At 38.6% G+C, this 19,279-nt stretch overlaps 1 protein-coding gene across 2 annotated transcripts in view; it reads left to right on the top strand.

Moving 5' to 3' along the window:
* Positions 1-19,279, top strand: part of DUS4L (dihydrouridine synthase 4 like) — a 42,530-nt gene that overhangs the window by 20,431 nt on the left and 2,820 nt on the right. For both annotated transcript variants that reach the window (XM_075024858.1, XM_075024857.1), the window contains 4 exons: positions 1,930-2,030; positions 4,128-4,278; positions 8,899-9,034; positions 11,722-11,833. In XM_075024858.1, coding sequence (XP_074880959.1) covers positions 1,930-2,030; positions 4,128-4,278; positions 8,899-9,034; positions 11,722-11,833 — 500 coding nt within the window. The remainder of the gene's footprint in view (positions 1-1,929; positions 2,031-4,127; positions 4,279-8,898; positions 9,035-11,721; positions 11,834-19,279) is intronic.

Below are 19,279 nucleotides of genomic sequence, written 5' to 3' on the forward strand. Positions count from 1 at the left end.
GTGCTTGGTTTGTAGCATTCTGCTATTCCTTTGAACAGTGGTTCCTGAAAGAGTGAAATAGCTTTATCCTTTATGTGACATGTGCAATTACTGTCTTAATAAAACTGTCATAGGAGTCTTCTGGGGTTAAAGAATAGATTTAACTGCTGCAACAGTACCGGGGGGCAGCAGTTCTGCCTTATGCACCTTGGTGGCCTGGGAGCTGGTTCTGTCAGAGGGGTAAAGCATCTGTGATTAAAGACAGATGTGAAACTGCTGTTCTTTAAAGTTTTGATTTACTCGGTTGTCAGTCTTCAAACAGATTGTTTGCCTCTTTTGTGCCTGCACGTTTTTTGGATAATGAACTCCTTTTCGAATTTGCTAACAAGTGTTTAAGTTCCTGGGGAATAAGTAAAGTGACAACGTAAAAATGCAAGTACACAAAAAGACAGAACCGTACCGCAAAGTGTGGTACATCTATAGTGGTGGCCAGTATTATAGTTTGGAAGAATTATATTTATGTGACTTCTGTCACCAAAAGGAAATGGAGTATTAATAAATGTGAATGTCAGTACTTGTTGAGGAAAACCAAGTGTGAAAATGTAACATAGGAAGACTTCGCAGTAAAGTGATCTTATTTTTAGCCTGAATATAACTTAGCAGTACAGTTGGTCTAAGATCATACCTTAGAGAATCACTTCTTAAATGGAGATCAGTATGAAACTTGGAGAATTGCATGTTTAAAAGAGTTAGCAAGTTGGCTTCGTTTGAGTTGTAGCTTGGTTTAATTAAAGTAAGCTTTTTGGTTGATACAGACTATGGCTGTCTCCTGTAAAGAATTCAGATTATACTAAAAGATTTAAATGAGGGGTTTGCACATAAAATGTTGAAACATTTTAATTCTTTCTGGTGCAGAACCAGAAGGAACCATTGGAGATGATGCTGCAGTCTAAATTAAGTTCATAGTAGGTTGGAAACTGCATTGTTAAAGGACAAATTTTAACAGTCTCTGGAAAATGTAAATACTCTTAACAAAAGTTGGAAATTTTACCTGATATAATCAGATGGTGACTAGCATGCCTGTGTTACATGCCTAATGGCATAACTAGGTATTACTTCATTTGTGCAATAGCGCTGATTCTAACCTGTGCAAAGGACAAGTAGCTGCTCTGGTTTTGTCTCTTGCGGGTTTCAGTCCATTTGAGCAGATCAGATGTTCTTCGTTTGTGCTGCAAGTGTGAATTCTTGCAGAGCCCTCCATGCAGTAATATTGAATAGGCAATTGGTTGTTTAAACAACAAAAAAAAAATGGTCTTCACCACCATTGGGCCACTGAAGTTGCTTCTGTAGCCAGCAAATTTATGCACTTGAAAGAGTTTTTAACCCTTGACAAAATATAAACATGATACTTATCCTTTTGTTCTCATTTGCAAGTTAGAATGTAATAACAATCCTTGTACTTTACAATTATGCAGACTCATCAGTGTAAAACATAGCCTTCTGAAGAAGGATGGTAGAGGTGATTTTAAATTGTGGAGGGTTTTTATTTTATTTGGCAACATGGGGTATAAGTGGATAGAAATAAAAATGATGGAATGGATTTTACAGTCTTTACAATAAACTCAAAGATGGGGTAATCGGGACCAAACACAAAGTAATGCTAGCCAAAGTAAAAGCTAAAATAAAACACATCTGGAGAGTACCTGCTATCATGTGAGAAGTTTTTGAGTTGAACCAACTGTCTTTGCCTGTATTGACAACAAACAAAAAAGAGACAAGCAAGTTAGATTGTTGAAAAAGTTACGAGTACCTAAATTATATTGCAATTAAAGCAGCTGTTTAGAGACCTTACATAAGTCTCATATCAATAACAAGGCTCTCTTCTGTGAGGTTATTATGCTGCTCTTTTAGTGTTTAATTATTTTTGAATAACACAATGCTATTTTACAGATGGCAGAAGATTTTTATGATTCCGCTATGGAGCAAAATGGCAGTTTTCTGGAACAAGATGTTCCTTACAATAATAGTTTTACTGATCGTCTTGTTTCTTGGTAAGTGTTAAGTAATTTCTTAACAAATGGGGAAAAAAACCTGGTATATGGAGTTCATGGCAGTAGATTAATTGAAAGGATTCAAGCCTAATGTAAGTCAGCTAATTTGTTTAAAAGTTCTACAGTAGAATGGAAGAGGAGAGGGCTTGGCTTGGTCTAGGTTTCTCTTGGTTTCACTTTCTCACACAAGTAAATGAACTTGAAATGTTTGATACCAGAATTTGGCTGAGCTGCACAACATGCAGTAGATGGCACTCTTTCTCTTGGTTGCTGTTGAAATAGAAGACCAGAAGATTGCATCAAAGCCCTGGGCTATTTGAGTGCTTTTGCTCAGCACAGATACAAAACAGCTGTTGGCTACATTTGTTATAAGTAGATCCTAAGGCATATCAAGTAGGAGTAAAGCTTTAGTGAAACTGGAGCTTGAATGATGACCATATGCCTGACTGATTTAATTTAATGTCTTTCCTGGCTGCTTTGTGTGGTAAGCATCTCCCGTATTCAGTGATGGAAATAGTTCTCCTGTGTTTCAGTGGTAGAAGTAGTTCTCAGCCATGGATTGGAGAGAAGTGTTTCCAGCGCCTTACAATGAAAATGCTGTTTAATTCCAAGCTACTTTAAATACAAAGAAAAAAATGAGTGATTTTATTGTCTGCTGAGAGAAACATACAGATGCACTGCATATATACCAAAGTCAGACTAAACTGCAATATTATAGTCCTAATATTAAAAAAAGTACTGGGACTGCAAATAAATGTGTTTTTTTATTTTAGATGATCTTTAGTATTACCCTTAGAAGTGGATCCTTCAGTAAATAGCCTAAGATTGAGAACTGATGGATTTCATTTACTCCCTCGAACTTCTATTGAAAACGTTGACCAAAGTTTGGTATTGAGTTGGCGATGGTTGTTGATTTTGCAGAAAGATAGATTTGGGCTAAAGTAAAGCAGTGATGAGATGCTTGCCCCATAGCGTAAGATGATAGGTTACTGCAGGACTAGAATCTTCCTATAGCACAGGGATATGGACTTTGTTTGGTCTTAGTCTTCATTGCATTGTTTGGAGTTTCACTTAAAATCTTTTTTTTTTTTTCCTTCTAAATAACTTATGAATATAAAAGAGACAGTCATAAGTGATGTTTTTCACATGTGCTTTTCTTTGGAGGTGATTTTGCCTGCTTAGATAAATGCAGCAGTAACTTAATAACACATGCCCAAAATATTCTGCAAGAACTGATGATGTGTCATGAAATGTGTATTTTTGTTGAAGTGCAGGAGATTTTAGGTGCTTTATCGGCCTTAAGTATGTATCATGACCTTAAGTTCACAGATTGTAATATGAACTCTTAACTGGATTAGGTTTTGGTTTTATGTGGATGTAAGTCCTATTTAATTATTTTGTCCTTTGAAAAACTGTTGGCAGTGTATTGGCCCTTCTGCAGAACTATCAGGAGTATATGACAGGTGAAAGGAAGCGGAAAGATGGATGAAAGGCAGATGAAAGAAAGCTGAGATGTAGCTTACCCCCTCTGTTCTGTTTATGTTCAACACTGTGTTACTACAGTCTTCCTATTTTGATGGATGTTATAGAAATAATTTTTTCCCTCTCATTGAAGCATAAAGCAGACACTTCTGTCATTACTAAAATAAATGCTTATCTAACAAATTCCATATGAGGCATATACTTCAGAGGCACCTCTTCTTTTTCCCTTCTATTTCTGTTTTCTCGCTGTTTGTCTACTGGCTAGATTCTAATTTAGTTGTCAGCAGTGACATTTTGACCCTGTCTGTAGGGTCTCTGGTAACATTTGTAGAGTGTGTTGCTTTGGCCTGATCCCTGGTGGCTGAGTGCAAGTGCTGGAAATGACTGTTCAAACATGTTTTGGGCAATGGTTTGCCATATCTCTGGAAGTATGTTATATTGCTTCAGTGATTTATCAAGACCTATCTTTAAAAAGTATCGATAAGTGATGTCACTACTTGTCCTATGCCTGTTTGCTGAGCAGAAAGTTCAAATACGTATTTCTAGTACTATGTCTGGTTTATCATACATGCATACCCACAGATGTGAATAAGAACAAACTGTTTTTGTTTACAGATGCTGTTAGGGAAGTCAGGAAGTACTCGGCCGTTCATGTGAACGAAAAGGCTGCAAATGTCAATACCAATGCCTTTGATCATATTCAGATGAAACTCTTCCGATCGCAAAGAAACCTCTATCTCTCAGGTTTTTCCTTATTTCTTTGGCTGTAAGTATAACATTTTCTAATTTCTACATAGCATGTTTCTTACAGGAACTATGGCACAAAGTAATACAATTATAAAAAGTTTGGAACTATAAAAAGTTTGGAAGGCCAATTTCAAGAGATTAAAGAATTAAGTGTGAGCAGATTGGCTATGAGGCAAGTAAGATCAGGGAAAATAATATCTTACAAATGTTGGAAGATTGGAAGGATATGTGAGCAACACATGGAAAGAAACATTTTGAATGCTTGAGAAAAAATGTATTTTGCAGGAGAAGTTTCTTCAGGGAATACTCATTTCCTTCCTTAAACTTATGCCCTATGTTTTGTTTGTTTTGAACACAGAAAACTGGAATTAAAAAAAACCTCAAAAACTGAAGTACTGTTAAAATAATCTTAATATGTTGCAAGCTGGTATTATTGCATCCTGCTGTGTTGTTCTTAAAAGCCTGAGTCTGACTTGAACCACTTTGTCTAAAGCTCAAAGTTAGGAACTGTAGGATAATATTCTGGCTTCCGAGGAAAGTTTCAGATATTATTTCAGATGAAGCACTTTGTGGCAACTGGCCTACTATGATATTATGATCTGAAGTGCAGTATCCTTTTCAGGATGTTTAATTACAGCTAATAAAACAGGGTAACAGAAAGGACAGTTCTATACTGCTCAGCAGTAGCAGCCAAGACTACCTGTGAATCTTCACAGTAGCCACAACAACCTGCAGATCTTCTCAGTTGGGCAAGGAGCACATGAACTAATTGGACGCAGATAATGTGAATGAATGGAAACAAACACATTGGTCAGACCATTTCCTATTTGTACATTTTTATGGTGACACTGGGCAAAGAATGCTGACTGTTTTCTGAATTCCTTCAGTGAGCTGCTTGACATTGCCTAGGTACACAAGAGGAACACAGAACAAGGAAATGCCTGGAATCACAGAGACTTCTGACAAACTTCTTCCCATTGGAGTGACATATGGCCATTTTAGCTGATCATTGAGGAGCATTGTACATAAAGAAGTGTCAAGGAAAAATTTGTACAAAACTTGAGCAGGAAAACTTTGGAAAAAACAAAGGTGGCTGTAGCCTTGCACAGTAGTGATAGGAGTGCATCGTGTACTTTGTCTTCCTTCAGAAAGGTTAAGTAAATATGCACAAATATGTTTGTGATCTCTGCTCCAAGAGAGGAATAGCTGGATTGTGTCCACAAGAGTTGAAAGCTGGTCCCCCAGGATCCTACTCCCACTCAGCTTTCAAGGAAGAAAACTTGTCAGGTGGCCCTAATAGATTTTATTGTGGATAAAAGTTCTGATCTTGAAGAGGTTTGCTTAAGGCCTTTATTGGGCTACTGGCCTTTCACCAAGTTTTAGAAGAAATAAATACTCCTACAGTAGTGGCTAGATCAAAGGACTTTTCTTAGTAGAGCTGTTTTGCTTATCCATTAAACAGGCATAATGTCTGTCAGAGAAGGGGAAAAAGTGTTCCTTGGGTTGCCTTATCCTATACTGCTACTGCCATTACACAAGCAAGTTAAGACCACATGTAAGTGCGAATGGGTGCTTGGATGCCCCTAGTTCATTCTTTGGGTCAGTTTTGGTTCATTTTAGCACATCAGCCAATAGGAGAATTCCAGAAGAGTGGTAGATGGAGATGCCCAAAATGGAGGAGGCTGGAAGCTTGTCACTTCTGGCAGTACAACAAGAGCTCTTATCCATCTGTGGTTCAGCAATTACAGAACACTGAGTACAGGTGAGGAAAATTACCTCCTATCAATGGAGGTACTGGGGCCAGCTGAGCCTTCATCTACCAGCTGTCTGCACAAAAAAGAGGAGGGTCATAGTTACTGGAGACTGTCCCCCGGGTAGGACAGAGTCATTCATCTGCTAATCTGACTTGATGTCTTGGGAGATGTGGAGAGCCTGCCATGCTCTGCCATGCCAACCTCATGCTGAACCAGAGAGGGATGAGAAGAGCTGAAAACAAAAGGAAAGCTAAAGAAAACATGGGCTTATGGGGCAGGGGACCAAATGACAAAAGATATGGAAAAGAATGAGACATTCAGTGTCTCATTACCAACCTTACATTACATTGTTTCTTACTGGTAAGGTCTGCTGTTTGGCCTCCAAATTCTACAAGCCTCATAGTATTAATGAGAGTTGATGGGGAATGTAACATTACCCACAGTAATGGAAGATGCGGCTGGGGAATACTTAAGCAGATTGGGCATATTCAAGTCCATGGCATCCTAGGATAGGATGCATCCTGGGATGGGATGCATCCTTGCATGCAGATGGAGCTGGCCAATGTCATTGCAAAGCCATGCTCTGTCATATTTGAAAGATCATGGTGATCAGGGGAGGATCCTGGTGACTGCAGAAAGGCAAACATTGCACCTGCCTTCAAGGACAAAAAGCAGGATGTGGGGAACTTGAGACTAATCGGCCTCATCTCCATGGAAAGGTTATGGAGCAAATCCTACTCAAAGCCATTTCCAGGGACATGAAGGACAGAATGACTTGGAACAGCCAGCATGGATTTACTAAGGGGAGATCATGCCTGATCATCCCTGTTGCCTTCTGCAATGAGGTGTCTGGCTGTGTGGATAAAGGGCAGAGCAGTGGATGTTGTGTGCCTTTAGCAAGGCCTTTGATACAGTCTCTTGTGGTATCCTGATAACCTAACTGTGGAGGGATATGGGCTGGAGAAGTGGAGAAAAAAGATGGCTGGAAAATTCCCTGGGGCTTTGGGCTCAAAGGATGATAGTAATGCAGATTCCAGCTGGTGCCCCTCAGGGATCCTTACTGGCCTCAATACGGTTTAATGTCCTTATTAACAACATGGATGATAGGATTGAATGTGCTCTCAGCAAGTTGCAGACAGTACCAAATCAGAGTGGTTGATATCTTGGAGGGCAGGGCTGCTATTCAGAGGGAGCTAGACAGGTTGGAGAAATGTGCTGCCAGCAATGTCGTGAAGTTCAACAAAGGCAAACACAAAGTCCGACATCTTAAAGGATAACCAATGTACAGCATCCTGGCTGGGGACGGACTGGCTGGCTGGGTAGAAAAGCAGTGTTGCAGAAAAGGACCTGGGAATCCTGGTAGACAGCCAATCATGTATTGAGCTGTAATAGTAAGGGTGTAGTCAGCAGGTCAAGAGAAGTGGTCATTCCCCTCTATCTGGCACATGTGGTACTGCAGCTGCAGGATTGTGTCCAGTTTTGACTCCCCAAAATACTGGAGTACACAGCAGAGTACCGAGAAGGTTGGGGGCTGAAACACGTGACCTGTGAGGAGAAGATGAGTGAGCTTGGCTTCAGCCAGCAAAAGAGACATTGAAGGGGAGATCCTATTGCTTTCTGCAGCTATCTAGTGGTAGGATGTAGAGAAGATGGAGCCAGCTGCTCTCAGTGGATCCACACAGGAATGACAGAGGCAACAGGCCAGGAACCTGGGAAATTCTGACTTGTGGTAAAAAGTACTTTTTCTGCTATCAGGAGTGGTCAAGCACTGGAACAAGGACTCTGAAAGACGCTGGAATCTCCATCACTGGAGATGGTGGGAACTCAACTGGACAAACCTCTGAGCAATCTGTTCAACCTGTTCCTGCTTTGGGCAGGAGCTTGGACAGAATGACCTCCAGAACCCCCTTTCAACCTACACGATTCTGTGATTCTGTTTTAGTAACAATGTTTTACTGACTCCTGACTGCTGCATCTATAAATTAATAAGCAATAGTAAAACATGCTAACCCTTGGAAAAGTCGTGACATGGAGACTAACTTTTTTATTAAAAGAAAAAAAAGTAAGAAAATTACCTTTCAATGAAAAAGCAGGGGGGAGGGCTTACCATGAAAGCCAAAAGGTCTATTAATATGCTTTCAGTTATGAAAAAGCCAATTACTTGGATTTTCACATTTCTTTTGAAGAGCAGCTGCATAGTTATATTAGAGGAATTAATTTAATTCAGTGTTGCTTTGGCCTTTCCTTGATTCAGCAACATACTGCTTTGAAAGACTCCAAGATGAAAAATGAAAGTAGTGATACAAAGAGGCAATCACTAGATCAAATCAAGGGAGGTATTTGCAAAGCTTAGATTTGAGGTGCCATATGAGTGCTGACATTCATTCGTGTTCTGATTTATACAGTATTGACAGAGTACTTTGAAGATTAATATGCTCACATTGCTAATTTTATTCTTGTAAGGCCTTTTATAAAGTTGGGGGGGGGGTGGGTTTTTTTGCATTGTACTTATTACCATAACACGTTGCTTGTGTCTTGTATTCAGAGATCCATCCTATTTAAAACACTGGGTCATGTAAAAGTATTTCAGCCTTTAAGCAAGCAGGTCTCTGACCCCTTAATGGCTGTAGGTTGTTGGGAGGAGGGAGGTTCTGCATCAGGTAAAAATCAGATTTTTTTGATGGATGAAAATCTTTTCAGTCTCTTATTGTAATATTATGTGTCGTCAATGAGCCTGGATGTTTCCCTTCAGGTGCTTAAACAGTCCTCTTGTGGTTTTGTTTTCACATCTAATGCGGAGAGAGAGAACAGGAGGTGGTTTGGGGTTTTGTTTTTTTTAATTTGTGCTGTGAATTACTGTGCTGTTCACTGTGTTTCTTCACCAGTGTATTGAGACGTACTATTACCCTTCTTACTCAGTTGGCAAAAGGGATGGCATCGCATGCAGCTCTGGAAACACAAGTCAACGATGCTACTGAAGCAGCCAAAAAATACATGGCCGAGAATGAAAGGCTGCAGGAGGTATCTTTGAACTTTTTTTGTTATTTTCTTATACAGCAAGTAGTTAGTACAAAATACTCTGGGGATGGTTTGCTACTGAATTATGTTTGTTCATTTTTTTTTTCTTCTGGTGAAAAAAGGAAGAACAGTGTTCTTATAATATGTAATTCAGAATACTGAATACAAATTTCAGTAGCATTTTATTAGCAAAGAAAACTAAAGTAATCCAAATAAATGAAGTTCTTTCTTTCCTGTACAAATTTCATCAAAGTAGCAATATATTCTTAAAATATTTCTCTGAATTTAATTGTAGCAAAGTAGAGGGGGACACTAATTTTATTTTTTTTTTATCCTAAACAGTTGGCTGTTTAGGTCAGGGCTATAGCAGTCCAGTATGGAAAAGCCTACAATGTATCCGTTCTTGTGCTGGCTGTTTCTTCTAAATAGGATTTGCTCCAGTCCTGAAATGTCTTTTCTAACTTGTAAAATTGGTCTTTCATATTTATTGTCATTTTGTATTCTTGCATCTATTTTTATGGTGGGTCAGCCAATTTCCTAATACCTTCCTTTCTCAGTAAGGCACTGCCATAGTATTAATGAAGATATTGCCAAAAATTTCTTACTTAAAAGAACCACCAATGGACCAAAGATATGTTATTTTTATGAGAAGAATGGAGAAAATTAAGCTATCATTTGTCTGTTCAATATAAGTAGGAAGTACACAGGAAGGGAAGTCAGATAAAGATAAATGTATGAAATCTTTTCTTGTAATTGGTTAGTTTGACTTCTGTTGGAAGAGATTGAACTATAAGCTAGAGTGCAGATATCCAGGGTATGAAGACTTTTATAGCATTCTTCAGTCTGGCACATTGTCAAAACAAAATTCACTGCAGGTGTGTACAGGTTTCCTTCCAGTTTCTCTAAAGCAGTGTCTATGGTTACCAGCACTGTAACTTTTTTGCAATAAATCTTCAGACAAAGAGAACAGACTCTGGACAAAAAGTACTAGAAGGGATGCAAAAAAATCCAGTTGTTTGAGAGGTGTTGTAAAACAAGGATCACTAGGGGGTGTGTTAGATATTTCCCAAGTATGAAATTATTCCAAAATTTTGGGATTTGGTATTTTGTCAAAATGATCCAGACTCCCTCCCTCTGCCATGGAATTTGTCTCTTTACTGCATGCTGGTGCTTTTTTTTTTTTTCTTTTTCCCTGTCTGTCCTGTTGGGATTTGGCCAAAAGTCCTCTTTTTGTTCTGCTTTCACATTCTCTTAGCAACACATTCTCTTAGCCACTTGTAAGCGATAGCCAGAAACTGCAAACTGTATTTCTGTCTGTTTCTATTTGTGTGTTTGATTGCATGGTTTGCAAAAACAGTGGTAGCCACAGGTACAGACAGCATACTGTGGCTGGATCTCCATTGCGCTGGAGATGCATGGTGTTTAGAATTGGATTATTTTAACTTTATAGAGATGCTATAACTTAGTTTCCTCTGTGGCTTGGCCCCTGCATTTGCGTTCATTTACAAGTGTGCTTCATTCCAGCATCAGACAGAGGCAAGAGCAATTGCATATAAGGCACTGGCTGTATGTATAAATACTGTAAGTGCTAGGTCTGCACTGCCTCCTGTTCAGAGGTTCCCTGGAGCACAGGATTTGAGATAAAAGTTTACAGAAATAACTGTGTATTAATAGAAAGAGGTGAGCACAAAGTAAAGGAGGCAATCTGTGGCCAATTTCATGACAAATTGGCTATGGTTTTGTTACCCACAGTCAAATGCAATCTCTGCTCTTTGGTTAAATAACTTCTGGAAAACTTTGTTCAGCTCTTTTCTTTGGATTGTTTACCAGTCTTTATAAACAGTTCTTTTCCTTCTTCCTAAAGTAATCTTTCTGCTCTGCTCCCACCTGTGCCCAGTAAGCTCTAATATCAGGAGTTCACCTAACAGCTGTTCATCTCAGTTGTTCTACTTTTCCCATTAAGCATTTACCACTTCTTTTGCCATTTTCATAACAGAGATGATGCTTGGTTGGATAATAGAGGCTCTATGAGCAAAGAGTGTAATTATGGGGTATAATCCTTAACATGTGATACTTTAAGTCATCAGTAGCAATTGCCTTAATGATAAAAGCATGCATAAGTATAGTAGTGCCTACGTTTTCAGAGTACAGGGGTATAGGGAGTAAACTGCTCTTGGGTCTAGTACTTACAGGGCTCTTCCTGAATCCTTTCCTCATTTTTTCTTGAGTTTCAGTGGAAATCTAATCTGGGTATTGAGGTATTCTGAAGATTGAAGAAGTAGCTGCAAACCTACAAGGAGAGATTTGTGGTGTATTACATCATTTAAACCAGAATAAATTATTAGAACAAGTTGCGCGTAAACATGGCAGTGTTCTGTCACTTGCAGTCCCAGTGTATGTCTTCTGGAAAAGCCATTTGTAACCTAAACAGAAGCTGTGGGCTTGATGCAGAGATACAAAGTACTCTTACACAGGAGGTAATGCCATACTACTACAAGTATGCCATTACTATCAACTTAAAACATTGAGCATTTTTTTTTTTTCCTAGAATGACCGAGTATCTGCCTGTGTCATGTTAGCGCTTGATAAAGCCTGTCACTTTGCAAGGTCAAGGCTGACATTCTCTGGTTGTTTGGCATTAATATAAGACTAACAAAACCAAAATTAGTTGTAGCAACTGTTTTTAACAGGCCTTGAGTGAAAAAGGAAGCAGTAAAAAGAAAGAGTCAGCAGAAGCAACTGATGAAAAGTTGAAGAAGGAAGTTGAACATTTGAAAGCAGAGCTACAGACGACATCAGATGGTAAGTATTGGTTAGGACTTCTTTGCAATTAAGAAAAAGATGATTTCAACACTGGATGTCAAAAATTTATCCTAGGTATAGCATTAACTAACCATCAATTTACACAACACTTGGCTTGGGGTTTCTTCACATTTGACTAGGAACTGGAAAAACATGCCATTGTCATCCCCATATTTTAGTAAATGTTTTCATTATGAAAATGTGTAATTTGAGCACCTTAATTATTAATTGTTAATAATTACAATTAACAAATTGAACTGATCTATTTAAGTGGTGTTGACTCGTCTTCATCAATGACATGACCAGGATATGGAATCAATTGCAGGTTGCTCATAGGCATCAGATTTAGGCATGATCTTTCATGTCGTACATATCAGCCACTCTCCCTGTATAAAATGGGGAAGTATGTGGTTGAGGGTTTTTCTGTAAAGTAGGGTTTCAGTCAGCAGAAAAGTGCTTGACTAGTATTCTAAATTTATATATCTACTGCAGCAGAGGCATTAGCTTTTTTTTTTTAAATCTTTTTTTTTTTTTCTACAAGGAAACATGCCTTGCAATCTGTAACATAATACTTTTGTTAGCAGCTTCCGTGTTTAAGGTTTAGGTTGTCAAAACTGCTTTCTTGGCAACCCAAATTGAGACAGAAGCAGATTTTACCTGTTTGGTTCTGTCTTACTGGGATCTGTCAAGGTGTGTGATGCTTATGAACACCTGCTCATCTGAAATTAGTGTTTTTAAGATAACACTGCCTGTGACCTTGTAAGCATTAATCAGATGTTCAGACTGCAACAAAATACAGATTTTCGTGGTACCAGATAACATGTTGTCATCAAAACACAGCCCTGCTTTTATATTGCATGGCACTGCAACAAAGCTGTAAGAATAACAACAAATATTTCATGAATCATTTTTCAGTGTCCACTGGGAAGATGAACAAGAACTGTAGAACAGCTGTTTTCAGCTGGGATTGAAGCAACAAGAATCCTTAAATAGAGAGTCTCATTAGTTCACATTCTCAGGCAGGTTTGATTGTGGGCTTTCCCTCTCCTGCTGATTTCTTAAAGAAAGGGGGGAAAACTGCCTTTGAAGTGACAGGATCAATGAAAAACTTAAATGCATATGTTTTATTTAAACTAACTGGTGGTCTGTAACACTACTATAATGTAAGCTTTTCAGTCAGGAATGCTAGAGAAAGCTAAGGAATAAATAGATTTACCACATGCTGCTTCAGCTGCATTCTCCCTGTGGGCTGTTGTCCATCCAAAAGATGTATAAATTAAGGCATGCTTGAGTCTGTTGTTGGGGGGGGAAGTGGAGGAGAGGGTCTTTTTAAAGAATGAATAGGAAAATACTTACAATCCTTCCCCTGATGCCATCCCCCTCATTGCCAAAACAGAAAATCCCATGGTTATGTTAATTACCATCATCGGCTAGATGGTGTTAAGGTATGTCTATCTGATAAAAAAAATAAGTTTTCTTATACGTTATTTTGATCAAACTGATAGCCAGAAAGCTTAAAGTACTTGTTAATAACCACATCAGTAGGCACAGCTTTCTATGGAGTGTTAGAGATTTAATGTGAATCAAATTTACTGTTTTCTTTTGAAACTTCTGCAACTGAGCAGGTGAATGTTGAGTTCCATGCTCGCTAAGTGTGAGCAATGCGTTACACAAAATCAAAGCTGAGATTGAAAAGCTTGTTTTACTTCTTAACAATTTGTTTCATGCCACTGAGCTCACCTGACTAAAGTAACCTTTCCGTTGTGTCCACAAAGTCCGATCCATGAAATTGGGGGGTGGGGAAGAGTGTCAGGGGTGTCACCTAGTAATAAAACAAGGCAAAATTAGTATAAAAAGGAAAACTTTACTGGTTTGGTTTTGGGGGGGTTTCTGTTTGTTTGTTTTTTCAGCTATAGGCTCAGTAAGAGTCATAAATGTGGATTTTGTTCTTGTTTGGTTGGGGTTTTGGGGTTTTTTTGATGCTTGGAAGAAAAACAAGTATAATATTTTTCAGAGAGCAGTTTTGAATATCCATTGCTCTGGTCTGGTACGTTTGTTAAGCAACTTATGCATGGTGATAGGGTTTATATTACCTTTATAGTAGGCCACATGTTGAAAGGCAGGTTACCTCAGTAGAGTGGCATCTAGGAGGAATCCTAAATGTAAGTCCACTTCCTAAGAGTAGGTCTGCTTCACGTTTAAATAATGCAGTTTAGCATCAGATTAGTGCTGTGACTTCAGGGGAGACCCAAATTTTCTGTAAAGTTTTGATGCAGTATTTATAACTTCTGGCAGAGAAAATCTTTGTCTCCTCTTTCTGAAATTCTGACTGAAATTATAGTGTAGACAGTGATTATTGCAGACTTTCATGAGACTCATCTCTAGTTCTTCAGCTTTCTACCTTTTACAGGAAACATAGTCTACCTTTTTTTTGTCCACTTAACCATAAGTGAAATCCGAAGTTAGGAAGACATTTTGCCACCTACTGTGCTCTAGGCAGGTGGGGAGGAAGAATGAAAATACAAGACAAAGAGACTGAGTAGTGAAATTACTAAAATCTGAGGAAAAGTTGGAAATGAGGGACAAAGATCTCAGCCAAATTTGTTTTCTTTTCCGACTTGACTTTCCTATCCCCCTTGATGCCCTTTTTTGCTTTATTGTGGAAGTGAAGGAAAGGGGGCTAGTTCTTCACTACATTATTGCAGACCCACATACTGGGGGGGTTTATAGGCACCCAGCAGTGGGGCTAGCACTTTCAGAGCCTAAATCCATTTTTAGCATACCTGGACATGTAATAACATGACTGTTTAGAAACCTTCCAAGACGGTATTTTATTGATACACTTGTATATTATGAAAAATGTCTCACTGATACCTAGAAATAAATATATGTACTCATAGGAGCACCCAGTGCAGGTGTTGAAAATGTTTCTCCTGCTGCACTTTTGACATATTTCTAACAAAATGTTGATTCAGATAATTAAAGGTGCCCAGTATGGCTGCTGGTCTCAAACCCACAGGAATTTTCTGGCTAAAGAAAAGGTTCTATGATATGGTTTCATTTTGATAGTTTTGAAAACAATCCAAAAAGCTACAATAAAACAAACTATCTGCAACTGGGTATGACGTCAGAGTCTTGAGAAAGCAGCTGTCCTTACAGTGGTCCTTGGGTTAGGGGCAGGAGCAGGACTTTTGGTCCATTAACTTCCTTTTCTCGCTTACAGATCCCACACTGTGGAAATGCTGGTGTGTGAAATGTCCATTTGTTACTATGGGACCCTTTGGGCAGGAGGGAGACTTCTGCAATGCTGTACTGTTTCACCTTCTGTCTCTGGTCATTTTTTTGGTGACGCTGTCCTAGTATGTGGTAAAGGCTATAGCTTCATTTACACTACAGAAATTTATACAGAACAACTAGTATTGATCAAGTCTTGCAGCAGAACACACTGGTGGCAGACTCCTGCCCACCTCCTTGACCCCTCACTCTTCTAATGGTATTTCATAGCAAATGACACACACCTAAACCTTCTGCCTGCATCTGATGTAGCATAATGGGCATTGCGGTCCCCAGCACCTGTGTGCAGTTACTGAGCTATGACCTTAGGGCATCTTTGAGCCAAGTCTGTAGTGCCACATTGAGACAAAATCCAAAGACCACTTCTTTGTCTCTGGCATTAGGATTTCACTTTGTGAAATGTGTACTGACTCATCAAAGTCATTTAGGTGCTTTTGAGCTTTAGTTCAACTTTTTCTGAAAATACTCACTATTTATATATTGCCATAGGCATACAGTGGGGCAGGATGAAATTCTGATGAAAAGTCCATGCATCCATTAATGAGGTTTGTTTTGTGTACAGAATGCATCACGAGTGCTTTTTGTTTCATGGTTGCATGGTGCAGCAGGAGACAATAAGAGAGCAACAATTCATGTGGAGGGCTAGTTTTGAAATAGATTTTAATTGTTAACTATTCTAGAAAGTATGCATGTACAGATGTACAATTTTCACTTAAATGCTAAGATTATTAGGTGTTAGAAAGATATAAACAATACAGACATTAGGAATACAGTTCATAGAACTGTTGCTGGCAGGGAGAGTTCAGCTTGGCCTTTGTGTTGCCAGGCAGGCTAGTGCCATGTAGGAAAACTATATTTATGAGCTCAACTGATGCACTCCAGTTTTTAAAAACAAACCCCTCCCTCCCTCCCCAAAAAAAACCCTATCAGCTTTCTTTTGTAAGCTGGGAATAGGAAATACAAGTTAAAAGAATTGGCCACCGTCTCATGTTATTTAGCCAATGTCAGAGGGAGGTTTAGAAACAAAGTCCATTTCACTTAACCTTACTTTTTAACTGTGAGATCATAACCTTGGTTGAGAGCCATTGCGCAATGTCACATGCAGCAAGAGTTGATATTCATATTTGTTGATTCGAAGGGATGGCACTGCATACAGCAAGGATGGTCTTGTTAAACAAGGTCATTTATGCTGTAACATCCCTTTTGTAACAAAATTTCATTTGATGTTGTGAAAGGTACTTGGAGCAAATTTGTATGTAATTTTTTGGCCCTGCCTTCTCTTTTTAAACTTTATCTGACCATTACATCTTAAGAAGAGAATTCAGAATTAGTATGGAATTACTTGACTGGAGTTGTGTTCCCAGCTTTACAGCGTATTTGTTGGCAAATCTCTTGTCCCGTCAGTGCCTAGATTCTTAAATGTGAATAGCTCTTTCTCAACTTGAAGACTCCTAAAAGAGAGAGGTCTTTCTTAGTCTTAAACTAGTCCAAATCACTTGGGTTTTAGACTTGTATTGTGAGCAATGCTAATTTAAGTTCCAGATCGTTTCCTTAGTAGCAAGCACTGTAAGTCAAGTGATTTAGTCAGACCAGGACTAGTAGTTGTGCAGGGAAATGCCCAAAGAATCATTGGTTGCTTTTGTTGCTGTTTGGTTTTGTTTTACTGTTTGGTTCTCCATCCTTGTCGAAATGAGAAGGTAATAGAAATGCTATAGCTGCTGGGCTGTGGTAACGTCTTCAGAGCAATTTTATTCCTCATCATGCTTCAACTTGAAAGGAATCTGAAGTAAACTATCTATCCTGGAAAAGGATACAGAAAGTGTGGTAAGGGAAGGACAAGTTCTCTACTTCTCCCAGATTGTACACATTACATTAGTTTATGGACCTGCAGCCACACATTAAGTGTGAAGGGATGAAGTTTTCCATAAATGTCTTCTGTTGATATACTGCCAAAGAATATTTTGGTTGATTTTTCTTTGAAGGGAAGGGGAAGGAATGGAGAAGGATAGCCCACCTCTCACAGTACTGAGGCTGGGTTCCAGTTTTGGGACTTAGTGACTATTCCTCTCATTAGCTGCATTAATGTAGAAGTAGCATTCTCACCTCCTACCTGCTCATGCATTTACTTGGTAGGAACAATTAGCTGTTGGGTTTTGCTTGCTGCCAGTCCAGCTGTTCTGTCTCCTGTGAGGCAAAGTAACAGGCCAGATGGAAGCCAGAAATAATAACTGACTGTATTATGCACACAAAGCATCTTCTGTTTTCTGCTGGATCAGTGTTCATATGATACGATCCATATGACAAACAATATACCTGTATGATCGACTTGGCTGCACTGCAGTGCTCATGCAATGGCAAAATAGTTCAGTAGTGATGTAAAATAGTTCAGCAGTGATGTATGGATGGTCTCTCTTGCTTGACAAGAAGACATCCAGAAAAGTTGGTACGCTGGGGAATTCACATCATCAAAGATGTGACACTCCTTTTTATTGTGTGGCCCCAAGAGGAGTGAGTCTGAGTTTGTTGGTTTGTTGTTTTTTGTTGGGGTTTATTTTTTTTGTCCATAGCCAACACAGGTGGAAAGGACAATCTTGTTCTTTGCTTTTTCTTATTCTAGGGTTAGGTGAGGTATTCCTGTCATACATCTGTTTTGGTCAAAACATTGAAACAATGCAGTTGCTTGTTTGCTTTCTTAGTTTGCAGATACTTTTAGATATTTTATTCATGTTTTAAAGATACCGTAGTTTTTAGTTGCAACTAAACTACTGTGCTGCTGCTTGTAAACAGATAAATAGTATTAGATTAATAACATTGAGTTATGACTTCTCCAGAAATGAAGTATTGCTTATTTTTACTATAGCTTACTATGTACAAGAATGTTTAAACAAAGGCAAAATTTAGCTTTCTAATTAAAAGATTAGAGGCAAAATGGCATATGCGTATGTTTTGTGTCTAGAACTTAAAATTCAGAAGCTTATCAAATTGTCACAAGTTTACTTTAAAGTGATAGCCAAATTTTAGTGTTGAATATTTTAAACAGTAGCAAGATCAGAGAGAGAGAGTAAATGCAATGGGGTTTGACTTGTCAGATGTGTGGAAATCATGGTTATTCCAAATACCAAAACGTTTAGAAAATGTTTTTTGTATTGATGCTGTCAAGAATGCATTAAATGATGAAGGATATCTGTGTAAGAGTATGGAAATGAGAGGATGTAAAGAGATGGGATGAATTTTTGACCGTGATGGAATCAATAGACGTAAGCGTAATTAACTTCAGTAGACCAGAATTTCAGACTAGGTAAAAGTCCTATTACTGGAAAACCACTTGCAGACTTCTTTAAAATGAGAATGATTTTGAATCTATACATTCAAATTAATTGAAAATAGCAGAAATGCTGGTGGAGGGAGTTTTCCTTTTTGCATGTAGGAGAGTGGTCAAATCTTGTGTTCTGATGTTTCAGGAACTAGCACCCAAAGAGAAACATGGTTCAGACCAGAGTGATTGTAGCTAGGTGCTTAACAAAAAACACATCTAGCTCCTCATCTTTTGAGAGCAGGCTCTTACAGAGGTGCTGCAATTCCTGAGTGTCTTGGAGGTCTCTGGGAAAGAACAGTCTGTCTCAGGGAGCTCATGATTGAGGGATAGATCCACATTTTTGGAACACAGAAAACTGCAAATGTTTCTTTTTTTGTTTGTACCATTGAGATTTGTTGTTTAAATATGGCTGTGTGAGGCAGCCTTATAGGTCATTAACAAGTTTCTCTGTTTTAGCATGAGTAGATCAAGTTTAGGGTATGCTTGTGCTGCTACAGCAGAGAAATATAAAGATACCTGAGATACCTATAGCAGAGAAATATAAAAAATGTCTAAATGACCTTATTTGAATGCTTACATGACAGCTTAGGAGTAACAGCTTCATGAAACTTTATGCTGATGTACCCTGCATTGTAAATTAGCCCTTATGGAGTCCTGGGAAGTTTTGTACTGCAGCAGAGACATGCTCTCAGTTTATTGCTGTTGAGATTGTGAGTAGAGTAATAATTACTTTTTATCGCATTAAAAAACTGTTCACAGTTGTCTACCCTACCACCACCATTTCTGCCTTCTCATCCATGAAGTGATGCTTCTAATGAATTCACTCATGTATGGTA

This window comes from Buteo buteo, chromosome 4 (assembly GCF_964188355.1).
Source record: "Buteo buteo chromosome 4, bButBut1.hap1.1, whole genome shotgun sequence".
In the NCBI taxonomy this organism is placed as follows: domain Eukaryota; kingdom Metazoa; phylum Chordata; class Aves; order Accipitriformes; family Accipitridae; genus Buteo; species Buteo buteo.